Source organism: Lithobates pipiens, unplaced genomic scaffold (genome assembly GCF_037356315.1).
Source record: "Lithobates pipiens isolate NorthernLeopardFrog02 unplaced genomic scaffold, aLitPip1_a1.2 Scaffold_27, whole genome shotgun sequence".
NCBI classification, from domain to species: domain Eukaryota; kingdom Metazoa; phylum Chordata; class Amphibia; order Anura; family Ranidae; genus Lithobates; species Lithobates pipiens.
Window position 1 is genome coordinate 226,081,348 of NW_027507788.1, and position 17,773 is coordinate 226,099,120.

Here is a 17,773-nt window from a genome sequence, read left to right on the forward strand (position 1 = left end):
AAAGGTGCTGCACCCCAGTGCCACATATCCGTGCCCATCAGTGTCATCTACCAGTGCCCAGCAGTGCCGCCCATCAGTGCCCAGCAGTGCCACCTATCAGAGCCACCTATCAGTGCCACCTATCAGTGCCCATCAGTCCCATCTATCAGTGATACCTATCAGCGCCCATCTGTGCCACCCATCTGTGCCACCTTATCTGTGCCCATCTTTACCCATCAGTGCCGCCTTATCTGTGCCCATCGGTGCCGCCTTATCTGTGCCTATTAGTGCCGCCTTAACTATGCCTATCAGTGCCCACCAGTGCAGCCTATCAGTGCCCACCAATGCAGCCTATCAGTGCCCACCAATGCAGCCCATCAGTGCCCACCAGTGCAGCCTATCAGTGCCGCCTCATCAGCGCACTTCAATGAAGGAGAAAAATGACCCGTTTGCAAAATTTTATGACAAACTATAAACGTGATTTTTTATTTTTTTATTTTTTGCAACTTTTTTTGTTTGTTTAGCAAAAAATAAAACTCAGAGCTGTAATTAAATACCACCAAAAGAAAGCTCTATTTGTGGGAAAAAAATGATAAAAATTTAATTTGGGTACAGTGTTGTATGACCGCGTAATTGTCATTCAAAGTGCATCAGCGCTGAAAGCTGAAAATTGGTCTGGGACTGAAGGGGGTTTAAGTGCCCAGTAAGCAAGTGGTTAATAATGCAATGATTACCAAACCAACTGTGGACATTTGGGCAGCACAATGGCTTGATGGTTAGCACTCTTGCCTTGTAGCACTGGGGACTTCAATTCAAATACCAGCCAGGACACTATCTGCTTGGAGTTTGCATGTTCTTCTTGTGTGGGTTTCTTCCAACAACGTGTTGGTAGAATATTTGGCTCCTGTCTAAACTGGTGCTAGTATGAGTGTGTATGGCTAAAGAATCCCTGACTGCTCCTTCAGGCACAGAAATCACAGATCACCCTCTATGTGTATGGTGAGTCTTACCGTGATGCAATCAGTAGTGCAGAGTCTAAGATCGGCATAGAGATAGATGCTGTTAGAACTGGTAATCTTGAAAACTTTCATGGCAAACCGAGATTCAGTGCCATTTCCATTGCTGTCCACTGTTAGCTGGTCAGGAGATACACCACTAACTTGGCACCTGGATACAGAAACCTTTCATCAGCTTTCAGTTACTGTAATCTAATGATTAGAGCACAATGCTGGCACATTACAATACAACCGAACAATATATGGGCTGTGCTCATTATATATATATATATATATATATATATATATATATATTATAGATGGACAAAACAACCATCATCATTCTTTTATATGTACAGTATATTATAGATGAAAAATGAATGTGTTCATTATATTGTTACTGTTACTCAGTTAAAGTCTTCCACTTACATTTTAATTAGTGGAATCATGACCAGTGTAGATAAGATGTCCAACCTTCATAAGGCTGCCACCATTATCATCCTCCAAAACTCTCCCCACTTATCATTACCTATTTATCAACAAGATCACACTTGAACTGGAGTATAACTGGCCATAGCAGCCTTTTTATTCACAAATATTAAAAATATCTAATCATTTTAACCATAACAGAAAACTCCATAATCTCAGTTGCTCCCCCTCGGTGGTCTTTGACGGCATTTCCCAACATAACTCCATTCCACTTCCACACTGCAGGCTTTTGCGTATTAGGCCTCCAGCCATGTCACACCAGCTCAGAGACAAACCCATTCCCGCCCGCAGTGCCACCATTACCATCATCTAGTTAACCCGTGTTAACTGAATACACTGTGGGCCCATACCAACGATGGGTCCCCCACACTTCCATCTCATAGGTTACTTGCCACCATCAAAGACCACCACTGCCACCGCTAACACGGATGACCCTTTACCCTTGGGAGCCTCTCCACACCCTCAATGCCCACTGTATCCCATCCTGTAGTCCCAGGGACAAAAGATCAATGCCCACCGCTAACAGGTGAACCCCGTCCCCTCTGAGATACAGCCCAACATCCCTCTCTGATTCCCTATGGCGGATCACCAAGCCCCCATTGCGAACCACGCAACAGCCCACCATTTTATTAACCTTTATGCAGGCTTTATTTAGTCTATCCACCTACCTCGCCATTCTCAGGGTTGTCCTGGCTACAATATCTGAACAAACGATCAACATGTCAAGGAAGGTCGTCCTCATCCGAAGGAAGTCAAACTGAATGTCCTTAATAAGTACCCAAATGGAACGACGCGCCCAAATCATTCCCCCCAATGTGGAGAACCAAAACATCTGGAGGCCTGTCCAGACACGCAAAGCGATGCACCTTTGGCAGAACCCTACTCCACAACATGCCCAGGTGGCCTAACCAATGTATACACGTCTCCCCCCTGGGAATCCCTGGTTGCCTGCTGTTGAGCCTAACATCTTCCCACCTGACCTCCGTTTTACAGCCACCTTGTCCAACCCACATCGCGTGGCCTCTGTTGCCGCACTAATGTGGAAGGACTGCAAAGCATACTGTGAGCTATCTAAACCCGGTGCCTTCAGGCATTTTTTAAAAACAGCCACAAACTGGAATTTAGACAATGGGGCTCCATCCCTCTGCACCAGCAAAACCCCCTCCGAAATAGGGAGAGTTCCCAAAAATTCCCTCATCGTCACCAAGGGGCATACAACAGAGTCCGGTAGTGAATACAGCCATACTTTAACCCCTTTGCCATCTGTCTTGGACCAGCGTAGCAATACCTCAATGCACGCCCCTTTGCACACCACATCCGGAACCCTTAAACCCCCTTGGAAGGGCTAACCAGCTCACTAATCCTGAAGGCTCCAAAAAAAGCAAGCAAAAAGTAACCTTCATGTGCGAAAGAGCACACCCCACCTAACTGAACAACCAGCGACCGCAGGTTGTCAAAAGACACCGGCCTCCTGGAATCCCTCCGTTTATGTTGACGACGATAACCCTTCATGGCCTGTCGGATGCAAAAAAGCCCTGCCCTGTAATTTAAACAAGAATGCAAGCCCTGCTAGTTTGCGGTCCATGGCCGACACTGACACCCTTCATTCCAAATTCCTTGAGACAAAATAATAAACCAGCAACTTTACCTCAACTGCGTCCTCCTGATCCACTCCGACCTGCCTGATTAAAGCTCACCATTCCTGCCATACCTTCTCTTAAGCAGCCCACATGGACATACTCACCGACCTCCTTATCCATCCTGTGAGGACACCAAGGCGATCTTGCACAGCCATTGGGGACACGGCACCCCTTGTTGGTCCGCCCCCAGAGCCAGCTCTCGTAACTTGTCCCACTGAAAGCGAGACAAAGCATCAGCCAAAGTCTTATTCACCCTTGGGAGATGCATCGCATACAGAAAATTTTTCAATTGTAGGCACAGCAGCACCATGTGGCGTAACAGCGTATTACCCGCTGTGATGAGGCTGAGACACGGTTAATGACTTGAACCACTCCTAGGTCATCACAGTTTAACCTTACCTTCAAATCCCTGAACGACTCACCCTATACTTCCATGGTCAGAACCACTGGAAACAGCTCCAGGAGCACCAGATTTTTCTGCAACCCTGTGTCCACCCACGCAACCGGCCAAGGACCAGTATTCCAATGACCCTGATAGAAACCCCCATAACCTGATGTCCCTGCAGCATCTGTAAAGAGCTCCAAAACCCAGTTACTCACCGGGCCCAACATCCAGACTGATCTGCCATTGTAGTCCGTCAAGAAGATATCCCACACCCTCAAGTCCTCGTGATGCTCCAGAGTAACCCGAATAAAATCGGCAAAACACCATGCCCATGGGAATAATGCAGCATGCAAAGTTCAATTTACCCAATAAAGATTTCAGCTGCCTTAGCTGAATCTGCCACAGCCCTAGAATACCGTGAATCTCCAAACTCAGTGCACTCAACTTCTCCTTCGGTAAGTGACACTCCATAGCTTCCGAGTCAATGACAATACCCAAGAAAGTGTGGTAGTCGGGCAATGAGATCCCGAAATGTGTCCGCCATGTGTTGTAGTGTGGATAACAGCACTGCACACACGGTAGACGATTGCGGACCCACGCAAATAAAGGTAAGGAATTATGGAATTCAGCCCAGAAATATCCCTAACCACCTGAATGTTAACAGACAATGCGCATGAGATGGAGCAACCCATGGGCAAGCACCGATCAACGTAAAATTCCCCTTGCCAACAGCACCCCAACAGCCAAAAACTGTCCAGGTGAACCGGGAGCAAGCAGAAAGCCCATTCAATATCAGCTTTTGCCATCAATGCCCCCTTTCCACAGCAGCGAACCCAGCCCCATCAAAGTTAGTGTAAGGAACTGTGCATGAGTCAGGGTCGATCGCATCATTGACTGATCCCCCCTTTGGAAATGACAGGTGGTGTATAAGCCTAAACTTAATTGGCTCCTTTTTGGGCACCACTCCCAAAGGGGAAATCACCAACTCCTTCATAGGCCAATCGCTGAAAGGCCCCGCCATGTGGCCTAGCGCCACTTCCTTACCTAATTTCTCCCCCACTACCCCAGTATGGAGCAAAGGCGATCACAAATTCTTAGCTACTGGCGGGACAGCAACGTGAAATAGGATGGGACCCCCCTGCAGACGGAGCACTCGTGTTTAAAACAACATGCTTCCCCGAACTTGCAGGTTCCCTCATTGTTCTGCCAGCAGACACCCCATTTTTTGGTAGCCAGCTGTCCTGGGGACGTGGAACCCCCGGCCCCCCCTGGGAAAAACTGATTTGGGGCCATTGCCTACAACATCAGCTTCATCCAGAGGCTAATGTCCTTGTGATCCCATTTGAGGGACGGACGTGCGCTGTCTGTACTGTTCGTCATACCTCAGCCAGGCCGAACCTTCGTAGACTCTGCAAGCTTCCCCCACCACATCCATGTAACAGAAAAGTGCCAAACAGTGTTCAGGGTTCTTTTCACCTATCGCGCTTGCCATAATGGCAAACACCTACAACTAATTGGTGAACATGCGCAGGATCAACCGCTAGCTCTGTTTTTCCTCATCCCCTTCTTGCTATCGTCTGGTTTAACCGTGTGCAAATTAAACTTTTCCATGGGCAACAGGGAAAATATCTCCACATACTCACCCTTCACTATCTTGTCTCTGACATCCGGCTTCAGGTGAACACCTAGCGGGCCCTCAAAACAGACGTATACCTCGCATTTTGCTGCATCCGCATTTCCTGCGATGTACCAACTTCCCCCCTGCAACTAACATTTCGGAGCCACACAGGACCCCTTCATCAGGCATGGTGGTGGGTAGCGCCAGTCTGGGGCCGCCGGCTGAGACCGGAGAGGGACCGGCAGCCGTGACAGTCCTTTTCCCACACTGGGACCTCAGGGGGTGTCCATCTGCCTGTATTGCGAGTGGGGGTGAGGTGCATGGAGCTCCGATGATGACAAGGATTCCACCCAGGCCCTGCTAAAACCAGGTGGCGTTTTTCTGGTGGGCCGGATGGGTCCCGGTCCGGGGGGCTCCTACTGTGGCGCAAAGCTCTGGGGGATGCTCCTGGAGAAAACCTCCCTGGAGGCCGTGACCTCCGAGCACATGGGAGGTCCTCCCCCCTGCTGATGATCCGGATGCCTGTTCTGTGAGAAGGGGGGCCAGTTGGCTCTGCAGCCATTCAGGGCCCCTGGAGGCGGCAGCCGCCTGCAGCTGGGCTAAAAGACCGTCGATGTCTGCCATTGCTGTCAGGGTGAGGAGCACAAACTGTTCCTCTGAGAAGATCCCCTGCAGTGTTGCCCGGGTCACCCCCCTTGCACCTTAAATAAACTAAACCTCACCTATTGCCATTTCTCCTCCAATCATTAACCCCCCACCTTTTCACTATTTTGTTAATCCATGCTGTTCCCTTATCACCTTGTCATGCCGGCCCTCTGCTAGACCTTTTCATTCCCTTGCTCCAGGCCTCTCTTTGTGCCATACACAAGAAATGCATACATGCGCTGTGACCAGTGGTGGCCCGTAATGCAGGACGCACAGGCGACCCCCATATACATGCGTCCAGCCCCCTAATCTACATGCAGGGCACCATATGCATGGATTCCAATCAGGGTTTTTTTTTTTTAAGCATGTGATTAGAGCCAGAGGCTCTAATAGGCTTCAAAAAAAGGGTGGGCTCGGGGCGCAAAGCACTGCGCTCTGAGCCCACCCAGTTGGGTGACAATAGTGAATGAATATTTGCTATTGTCACACTGATTCTCCTCTCAGCCAATCAGGAAGTGGGTTCTGAGAAGGAGAAGGAAGCCTATTGGCTTAGAAGGAGCGTGGGAACAGTATAGTGGCAGACTCCTGCTGCTCTGTCCTTGGAGGATGTGTACAGCATGGCCAAGAGCCTGGGCTTCCGAGCTGCAGAGCCTCATTGAGCAGCAGAGTCCGAGTCCGGGGGTGGTCCCACAAGTGGTTCGGGTGCTGAAGCTGCTGGAGAGTTTTGCGGCCACTGGGAGAGAGCAGAGCTGCTGATCAGATCCATGAAGAGTTTGGGCAAAGAGGAGTGACAGTCCCTGGTGTGTATACTGAGTCTGGCCTGTATGATCCCAGGGGGACTACAAGTCCCAGAGAACGAATCGTGCATCCACAGGCACTTCATGACCTCTCTAGATAGGGCGCTGCAATAGTCAGTCGTGCAGAACAATGTGCATTGTTGACAGTTGTGTGATCTACTGACCTGACCGACCCACAGGGGGGTTTGTGCGGGTGACCTGAGCAACCGGGGGGGGGGGGGCGGTGGTGTTGGCTGTGGGTGAATTGTTTGCCCCCCCAAGAAAAAAATATACCACCAGCCGCCACTGGTTATGACCCATATTTCTTCAACCCTCACACCTACACAATTCCATGGAGACAAATGAAATGCATCATATTGCATGTTGTTAAATCTATTGCGCTCTGTTTAAATGCAGTATTCGTTAGGCCTATTAGAAAAAAAGTATTGTCAATGCGTTGGGCCTTGCCTTGAGCAAATCAGCTCATCACAGGTGGTGCAAACGGGCCCTTCAATGGAAGACATATCAAAGAAAATATGTTACATTAAATATAATAAATATTAAAGTGTTAATTCCAGCTTGCGTTGAAATTTTGTATCATTTCAAAAGAGCTCTTTAGTTGTAACTTTTATTTTAGAATCAATGAGCAGTGTGGGAAAGGGTTAGATCCTCACTGTCTTGCTGTGAAATCCACGCACAAAGATTGTTGGATTGTCCACCAATCATCACCCTATGGAGTCCGGCACCTTTTTATCTCTGATGAAAGCAGCAGATTCCTTAACACCCCCGGAAATGTGTTAGCGTGTTCTTATTTCCATACTTAGTCCCTTCTCAAGGCTTGTATTGTTGTTCGTTCCAAAATTTCCCTTCACATCCTGTCCTGGTGACATGTAGTTACAAAGACAGGAAATTATGGAAATTCTCTCCAGTGAGGACATAGACAGAAAGCAGTGTGGTGAGGAGGAGTAAGAATCCCTTGGCTGGTATTTATTGGTGTCTGTGTCAGGGGCGTAACTATAGGGGGTGCAGCAGTCGCGACCGCAACCGGGCCCTGTGCTGCAGGGGGCCCATGCAGCCCCCTCTACATATGGCTGGCAGCAGCATAGGCAGCTAGGGGTACTAGTGCACCATGCACACGGGTGGCTGGAGGTGGAGGGTGACTAGCAGAGCTCCATGTTCCACTATTGCACTGGCTGCTCTTTAGTTGTGCATTCCCCGCATGACCTGTGTCCTCAGCCGGCTCCTCAGAGTACCCCTCTCCTGCTCCATGCATTGCCGCTCAGTCCAATGTCTGTTCTCCCCAGCCAGAGTCCCGCCCCCCCGAGTCCGGCCCACACTGCACTGCATACTTCTACCGGGTAAACAAACTTTAAGCACACAGATGCAGTGCAGCCCTATGAGAGCCCCCCGGAGGACACTGCAGGCTTGTCTGCCAGCCCCCCCTCCTCCCCCGTCATACACAGATGATGAAAGGTCTTTCTGGGAGATATGCTGATCACCCATTCAGCACACTGGATGGAGCCCAGGCCAACATGAATGAGTGCGCGGCCTGCAGCTTGGTCATGGTGAGTGAGAGGACCCCATCCCCCACACACTATTACATACCCCCTCCATCTCCCCCTGGGGACAGGGACCCCTTCTCACGTGGGGACAGGGACCCCCATCTCCCCTGGGCACAGGGACCCCTTCTCACCTGGGGGCAGTAACTTCATCTGCCCTGGAGAAAAGGACCTCATCTCTTCTGGGGACGGGGACCCCATCCTGCCTACGAACAGTACCCCAATGGGGCACCTAAAAATTTTAAAAATAATAATAATAAAAAAAACTACTGATACCAGTGGTGGAACTACAGGGCTCACAAAGGTCATACCTGTGACCACGCCCTGGAGTTCCACCACCGGACTCAGAGGGAAGGGCCCTGGCTGGGGTTTAGGGGGGCCCTTCATGGTTTCTTGCATTGGGGCCCTGAAGGTTCTAGTTACGCCACTGGTCTGTGTCATACTGTCTTGATGACCCCATTTCTCCAATTCTAGTCCTGGTGTTACAAACAGGGATCAGCCAGAAGAAAGTGTCTCGAATTAATTATTTCGACGCAGTTGGCTAGCTTAAGAATGTATTGCAATACGTGTGAAATAAAAATCCCTGTTTTTCATTGCATAGTTTGCTGGAAATGGTGTATAGCAGTGTGCAGAGGGTCCATCCAGAATTCAAAGGAGACACAGATACCTCAAAGGGGTCCTAACCCTTCCTCACGTTATCCAAAGCTGAACAAAAAGTTGGCTTTAGTTGGGCTTTAAAGATGAACTCCAGGAATGATGTCACTTGAGTTGCTTCACCAGATTAGTTCAGAACTTCATGCCAACACTGCAGCAACCGACCTCCTAATTATATACTGTATATTGTTTTGGGCATTTCGAGAATTATTTCTGTAGTCAAAGTGTACAAAGAACACAGAGGTCTACTAACCGGTGCACTGTGTACTTACCCGTTCTGAAGTAGATAGTACTTTTGGTCGCTTGAATCGCTAGGAGAGGCATAAATATTCACCACTTTGAGTTTGAAGGTGTTCACATCCAGATCTGGTACTCCCACTGAGAGGTAAATAATATCTTCCACCGTCAGGATGTCGGAGTCGGAGAGAGGGGTCGTATATGTGCTATCTGTATAGGCTATCATTACGGCTGCATAACTTCCATTTCCTGTAGGGCCGTTTATTACCGTGGTCCTGGAAAATAGACACGCAACAGAAGGTTACCTACCAAAAAACCCTTGTAGATATGTGGTCATGCATCAATGATATTATACAGAGAACTGACATTATTTACAAGCCTATTAGCCCTTGTACACACGGTCGGACATTCCGGCGTAAAATGTCTGATCGGACCGTGTTGTTGGATAATGCGACTGTGTGTGGGCTCCATCGGACTGTTTCCGTCAGAATATCCGACCGACAAAGTTTTAGAGCTGGGCTCTAAAACTTTCCGACAACATGATCCGGTCGGACTTTGTCCGATCATTTGTAGAGAATTCCGATCGGACAAAGTGCCACGCATGCTCAGATCAAATTCCTACACCAAAGCTATTGGCTACTAGCCTGAACGTAGTCCCGTCGTAACAAAATAACGTCATCACGTTAGGAACGATCGGATTTTCCGACAACTTTGTCCGACAGTGTGTATGCAACACAAGTTTTGGACAAAATCTGATGGATTTTGTTTATTTATTTACTTCAGTTACTTATATAGCGCCATCAATTTAAATAGTGCTTTACACAGGCATGTACTGGCCATCGGGACTACAGGGAGTTTCCCGGTGGGCCGATGGCTTAGTGGGCCACTCTGATGTAAGGGGGCTGCTAATGAGACACTCTGATGTAAGGGGATGCTGATGGGACACTCTGATGTAAGGGGGCTAGTAATGGGACACTCTGATGTAAGGGGGGTACTGATGGGACACTCTGATGTAAGGGGATGCTGATGGGACACTCTGATGTAAGGGGGCTAGTAATGGGACACTCAAAATGTAAGTGGGCCGGTCTGGATGAAGTCCAGGGCCAAATTTCTGTCCCAGTCCAGCCCTGGCTTTACATATACATTGTAAATTCACATCAGTCCCTACCCTCAAGGAGCTTACAATCTAAGGTCCCTGACTCACATTCATACAAACTAGGGACAATTTAGACAGGATCCAATTAACCTACCAGCATGTCTTCGGAGTGTGGGAGGAAACCCACGCAGACACAGGGAGAACATGCAAACTCCAGGCAGGTAGTGTTGTGGCTGGGATTCAAACCAGCGACCCTTTTTTACTGCTAGGTGAGAGTGCTAACCACTACACCACTGTGCTGTGTTGTCAGAATGTCCGCCCGTGTGTAGAACAGCTGAAGAATAAGCGATTATTGATTGGTTTGCGCAAAAGTTTACAAAATTGGGGATAGTTTTATAGCATTTTTAGTAATAATTTTTTTTTTTTACTAGTAATGGCGGCGATCAGTGATTTTTATTGTGACTGCGACATTATGGCGACCACATCGGACATTTTTGACCCATTTTTGGGACCATTGTCATTTATATAGCAATCACTGCTATACAAATGCAGTGATTCCTGTGTAAATGGCACTGGCAGTGAAGGGGTTAACCAGTGGGTGGCAGTGTAGGGGTTAAGTGTTCCTAGGGGCGTGTTACTAACTGTTGGGGGCTGGGCTTTCTTTTAGTGAACACTGATCTCTGCTCCAATCACGTGGAGCAGAGATCAGCGTCACTTGTTGCTAGGCAGAACTGGGAGATGCTGTTTACAACGGCATCCCCTAGTTCAGCCGCCCAGTGAGACGATCACGGGTATGCCCGCTGCGATCGAGTCCGAGGGACCCGTGACCGGACTCACGGGGTCCCGACTGGCACGCGAGTGCGCGCTCGCGACGGCAGGGCGACAAATTTAAAAGGATGTACAGGTTGGGACGTACGCCCATTTGCCTGCCTGTGCCATTCTGCCGTCGTACATCAGTGTGCGCCGGTCGGGAACTGGTTAAAGAAGACATTGTTTTTCTGTCTTACACGGAAGTTGTATAAGTCTTGTCTGTACCACCTTCCCAGACCATAAATTGAACACTTAGACAAGATAAGGGAATATGAGCTTTACAGACCTAATTGGTATTTCCAGAATTAAGCAACAGAGACAGGAGGGCTTATTCACAATTCCTCTCATATTGTATTTTAACCCTTTCATGACTAAGCCTATTTTTGGAATTTGGTGTTTACAAGTTAAAATCCATATTTTTTGCTAGAAAATTACTTGGAACCCCCAAACATTATATATATATATATATTTTAGCAGAGACTCTAGAGAATAAAACGGCGATTGTTGCAATATTTTATGTCACACGGTATTTGCGCAGTGGTGTTTTAAACGCAACTTTTTGGGAAAAGGGACACTTTCATGAATAAAAAAAAAAAAAAACAGTAAAATTAAAATTTTTTTGCGTAATGTGAAAGATAATGTTACGCCGAGTAAATAGATACCAAACATGTCACACTTTATAATTGCGCGCACTTGTAGATTGACGACAAAGTACGGTACCTAAAAATCTCAATAGGCGACGCTTTAAACAATTTTTACGGTTACCAGGTTAGCGTTACAGAGGAGGTCTAGTGCTAGAATTATTGCTCTCGCACTGACGATCGCGGCGATACCTCACATGTGTGATTTGAACACCGTTTACATACGCGGGCGCGACTTCCGTATGCGTTTTCTTTGCTTCGCGAGCTCGCGGGGACGGCGGGCGCTTTAAAAATTTTTTTTTAATTTTTTTATTTATTTTATTTATTTTAAAATGACTAAATTGTTTTAAAAAAAAAAAAAATTGATCACTTTTATTGCTGTCACAAGGAATGTAAACATCCCTTGTGACAGTAATAGGTGGTGACAGGTCCTCTTTATGGAGGGATCGGGGGTCTAAAAGACCCCCCACCCCTCCTTTACACTTCAATGTATTCAGATCGCCGAAAACGGCGATTCTGAATACCGGATATTTTTTTTAAACTGGCGCCATTGGCAGCCGAGTAAACGGGAAGTGACGTCATGACATCGCTTCCGTGTTTACGATGAGGAGACTGGAACGAAGCCGATTACGGCTTCGTTCCAGTTCCTCCCCAGCAGCCGAAGGCGTCGGATTGCGATTCGGTGCTCCCGATCGAGCGGGAGCACCGGTAACAGCGGCGAGAGGCGGCGGGAGGGGGGGACGTCCCCTCCCGCCCCTCCGGCATAACAGCCGAGCGGCTTTTAGCCGCATCGGTTGTTATGGCTGGATAGCCAATCGCCCGCTGAAGAAAACGGTACCGGGACGATGCCTGCAGGTGCGGGCATCATCCCGGTATACCCCCCGGAAGCCGAGTACGCAGATCTGCGTACGCTCGGCGGGAAAGGGTTAAATAATGTTTTCTTTTATAATATGTTTATAGTATATATGTGTTAGTTATTCATTTATAAACCTGTCCACATATATACATATTATTATTATGGTAAAAGTATTTTAAGTAGGTTCTAAGATTGTATTGGCATGAAAGTTTTACAAGCTGTACTTGTGAGGTTGTAACTCAAAGTATAACGTCACTTTAAAGAGGAAGTAAACCCTGATGGGTGTTACTTCCTCTTTGATTCCCTGCAAAGGTAAAGCGTAATGGACTACTATGCATCGCATCGCATCGCATCGCATAGTAGTCCATTATGTGTCACTTACCTGACACAGGAGCCAGCGATGTCACCGCTGTCCCCTGAAGTCTGGAGCATCTATCTTTTCGGTGGGTCTTGCTGCTCCGCCGCTGTCATTTGATGAAGCCGCGATGATGTCACTCCTGCACATGCGCACGGGAGCCGCCACTCGCGGCATATCGATGTTGACAGTGGAAGCGTTCAGTGCGCCTGCGCGCCGCTGTCTGCGGCGCATGCGCCGTAGACAGCGGTGCCTGTCTTTCGCCAAATATCTCCTAAACCGTGTAGGTTTAGGAGATATTTCTTGGACCTACAGGTAAGCCTTAATCTAGGCCTTAATCTAGGCTTACCTGTAGGTCAAAGTGGTTTGTAAGGGTTTACAACCACTTTAATGGCATTTACCAACACAACTAATTGTGTGGGTACATGTTCTCATGCCTGTATATTTTAAGAAGTGCCAGGAGGGCTATAGGAAATTGACACATGTTGGACAGTATTGGACAATTAACGGTGTTTTGCTAAGCCAAGGTCAGAAGGTCATGCCAATCACATTTAAGGTCATTTCTGATACAACACTGCCCCCTAGAGGGGAAAATAGTCAGAATCTAAAATGGCCGCCCATATATGGTTACCATAGAAACATATAAACATCATCGTCATTTGACACAATCAAGTTACAAAGTAGACACATACACACCCACTTTTAGGGTTAGATAAAAGTAGCTACAGACCACAGATATAGAGTCTGATGGGAAGAAAGAGAGGTAGCTGAAGAAATCTAGGGAGATTAGAAGAGGTCCCTCTGGGGGACTCATCATCGCCTAGCTAAAGCTTCTCAAGACAACAGACTTCTTAAAGTGGTTGTAAACCCTTACAAACCACTTTGACCTACAGGTAAGCCTAGATTAAGTGCGCAGGCGCACTGGGCAGGCCGCAGATCGCGGCGATATGCCGCGAGTGTCGGCTCCCATGCGCATGCGCGGGAGTGACGTCATCGCGGCTCTGGCGAATCACAGTGGCGGAGCAGCGAGACCCCACCAAGGAGATGGACGCACGGAACTACAGGGGACAGCGGTGACTTCGCTGGCTCCTGTGTCAGGTAAGTGACACATAATGGACTACTATGCGATGCGATGCGATGCGATGCGATGCATAGTAGTCCATTATGCTTTACTTTTGCAGGGAATCAAAGAGGAAGTAAACTCATCAGGGTTTACTTCCTCTTTAAAGCTCTGGTAACGTATTCGTTTGTTTATTATACCTTTTTGGTAATTGAATTGTTTTTACATATACATTACTAAGACCATATGGTAAAGCAAATTGGAGTTGTATTATTTTTAACCCCTTCCCGCCGAGCGTACGCAGATGTGCGTACTCGGCTTCTGGGGGTTATACTGGGATGATGCCTGCACCTGCAGGCATCATCCCGGGACCGTTTTTTACAGCGGACGATCGGCTATCCAGCCATAACAACCGAAGTGGCTAAAAGCGGCTCGGCTGTTATGCCGGAGGAGCAGGAGGGGACGTCCCCCCTCCCGCCGCTGTTACCGGTGCTCCCGCTCGATCGGGAGCACCGATTCATGATGTGATGCTGCTGGGGAGGAACTGGAACGAAGCCGTAATCGGTGTCATTTCAGTCTCCTAATAGTAAACACGGGAAGCGACGTCATGACGTCACTTCCTGTTTACTCGGCTGCCAATGGCGCCGGTTTTAAAAAAATATACAGTATTCAGAATCGCCGTTTTCGGTGATCTGAATACTTTGAAGTGTAAAGGAGGGATTGGAGTCTTTTAGACCCCCGATCCCTCCATAAAGAGTACCTGTCACCACCTATTACTGTCATAAGGGATGTTTACATTCCTTGTGACAGCAATAAAAGTGATCAAAATTATTATTTAAAAAAAAAAAAACAATTTATTCATTTTAAAATAAATAAAAAAAATAAAAATTTTAAAGCGCCCGCCGTCCCCGCGAGCTCGTGAAGTCGCGCCTGCATATTTAAACAGTGTTCAAATCACACATGTGAGGTATCGCCGCGATCGTCAGAGCGAGAGCAATAATTCTAGCACTAGACCTCCTCTGTAACGCTAACCTGGTAACCGTAAAAAAAAAATTAAGCGTTGCCTATTGATATTTTTAGGCACCGTACTTTGACGTCATTCCACGAGTGCGTGCGATTATAAAGTGTGACATGTTAGGTATCTATTTACTCAGTGTAACATTATCTTTCACATCATGCAAAAAAATTGGGCTAATTTTACTGTTTAGTTTTTTTTTTAATTCATGAAAGTGTCCCTTTTCCCAAAAAGTTGTGTTTAAAACACTGCTGCGCAAATACCGTGTGACATAAAATATTGCAACAATCGCTGTTTTATTCTCTAGAGTCTCTGCTAAAAAAAAAAAAAATATATATATATATATATATATATATATATATATATATAATGTTTGGGGGTTCCAAGTAATTTTCTAGCAAAAAATATGGATTTTAACTTAGTCATGAAAGGGTTAACTGCAGTATGAAATAATTAATTCCAAATATTTAAAGACATACACAGTTTTATTTGTCTTTAAAAAAGCTAAAAGTCAACATCTGTAAAATGGTTTTTATCAAGATCTATGTAAAATAAATTCACTCTAAATTTAACAGAAGCCTTGATCAAATTATCACAATATAACAATTTGGTTTGTGCATTTAAGAGTGTTAGGAGATCTGTTAGTCTGAGAAGGATCACATAGTTTAAAGACGAAGTAAACCCTGATGAGTTTACTTCCTCTTTCATTCCCTGCAAAGGTAAAGCATAATGGACTACTATGCATCGCATCGCATCGCATCGCATAGTAGCCCATTATGTGTCACTTACCTGACACAGGAGCCAGTGAAGTCACCGCTGTCCCCTGTAGTCCGCCACATCCATCTTGTTGGTGGGGTTTCACAGCTCCGCCGCTGTCATTCGGCGAAGCCGCGATGACGTCACTCCCGCGCATGCGCACGGGAGCCGACACGCACGCTCCATCGCTGAGAATGCCGCGCTCAGTGCGCCTGCGCGCCGCTGTCTACGGAGAATGCGCCGTAGACAGCGGTGCCCGTTTTCGGGCAAATATCTCCTAAACCATATAGGTTTAGGAGATATTGCTTGGACCTACAGGTAAGCCTTAATCTAGGCTTACCTGTAGGTCAAAGTGGTTTGTAAGGGTTTACAACCACTTTAAGATAACTGATTGCTTACATAAGCTCGTGCAGTCACGGCAGCTACGGCTTTAAATGTTACCAAGTCTAAAATGTATCCAGTAACATTCAAGAATTGAAATGTGATAGTTTGTTATAGAGCTTGAATAGAAATGTGAATTATCTGTATCATCATTTATTCTGATATGTAGAAGTATTGTATATCCTTTTATTATTTGTTTTATCACAAAAATATCACTAACTTACTAACAGACATATCTGTATGGATGTCACAACACTTCCTCAAACTCAACTTGTCCAAAACCGAACTTATAATATTTCCCTCTTCCATATCTGTCAAGAGCAATGGCACAACCATCCACCCATCCCCCCACGTCAGGGTCTAGGTGTTATCCCGGACTCTGAACTCTCCTTTCAGCCCCACATCCAATCACTTTATAAAGCTTGCCGTCTCAACCTCCGAAACATCTCCAAGCTACGCCCCTTTCTAACCAATGAAATTACAAAGCTCCTGATTCACTCCCAGGTTATCTCTCGCCTTGACTACTGCAACACCCTCCTCATTGGCTCACCTTTAAATAGACTTTCCCCCCTTCAGTCCATCATGAATGCTGCTGCCAGAATCATCCACCTTACAAACCGCACAGCGTCTTCTACCCCTCTCTGCCAATCCCTCCATTGGCTGCCACTTGCCTAACAAATTAAATTCAAAATACTAACACTTACTTACAAAGCCACCCACAACTCTTCCCCCAGCTACATCTCTAGCCTAGTCTCACAAAACCAACCGAATCACCCACTTCATTCTTCCCAAGACCTCCTGCTCTCTAGCTCCCTCATCACCTCCTCCCATATCCGCCTACAGGACTTCTCCCGAGCCTCGCCCTTCCTCTGGAATTCACTACCCCAATCTGTCAGACTGTCTCTAAATTTATCCACTTTTAGGCGATCCCTGAAAACCTTCCTCTTCAGAGAAGCCTATCCTGCCTCCATCTAACAACTTCACTATTCTCTCCATTAGCTCATCCCCCACTGCTATTACCCTTTTGTATAACTTGACCCTCCTTCCTAGATTGTAAGCTTTAACGAGCAGGGCCCTCTGATTCCCCTTGTCTTGAATTGTATTGTATTGTAATGTCTGCCCTCATGTTGTAAAGCGCTGCGTAAACTATCGGCGCTATATAAATCCTGTATAATAATAATAATAATAATACCTGATATTAATTTGCACTGTATTTTAGTTAATAAATATATATATTTTAAGCAACATCATTTGTATCATTTCTTGTTTGTATTGTTAGAAAATTGCAAATCTCCCAAATCAAAGATTTGTATATTCTCATAATTACAATACATTTTTAATATTTCAGTATAAACATTCTGACAAGGTCTATGATGTATTATCTGTCTGATTTATCACTTGTTTGTGAGTATATTATCTTATTTTATCTTATTTTTAATAAATGTCATTGTTGCAAAGGTAATGCGCAAGGCTGGTGCGCCCTCTGTCCTCGTTTTCTTTTAGCATTTGTCCTGGGTTCCCCCCAACGTGTTGAGATTGGCAGCACAGCCGATGCAGTGGCTTGAGTTGTGAAGTCTTCCTTCCTTCCTTCTTTCCTTTTTCAATTCACCCAATGGTAATATTTCGAGCGCAGGAGCATTTGTTTCTTTTTGTATTTATTGTCTGCTATCAGCTGATATGGCAGAGCCAGTCCAGGCTCTGGAAGGATCTTGACAATATGTCAAGACACACCCAGCTGCCTGATTAACAGCTGGCCCTGCTTTTCAGAGCATGGCTGAGATCAGAAGCCAGCTGCACCTGCCCCCTCCACAGCACCCTAGTGAGTG

At 46.6% G+C, this 17,773-nt stretch overlaps 1 protein-coding gene across 5 annotated transcripts in view; it reads right to left on the minus strand.

Moving 5' to 3' along the window:
* LOC143934582 (uromodulin-like) overlaps positions 1 to 17,773 on the minus strand; it is a 171,303-nt gene that overhangs the window by 88,434 nt on the left and 65,096 nt on the right. For 3 of the 5 annotated variants that reach the window (XR_013263309.1, XR_013263308.1, XM_077458326.1), the window contains exons 6-7: positions 9,013 to 9,252; positions 990 to 1,146 (exon numbers count right to left, since the gene is read on the minus strand). The exons of the other annotated variants lie outside the window; for them this stretch is intronic. Coding sequence is in view for 1 of the 3 variants with exons in the window: in XM_077458326.1 (XP_077314452.1) it covers positions 990 to 1,146; positions 9,013 to 9,252 (397 nt within the window). In the remaining 2 variants the exon portion in view is untranslated. The remainder of the gene's footprint in view (positions 1 to 989; positions 1,147 to 9,012; positions 9,253 to 17,773) is intronic. 5 annotated transcript variants of the gene reach the window in all.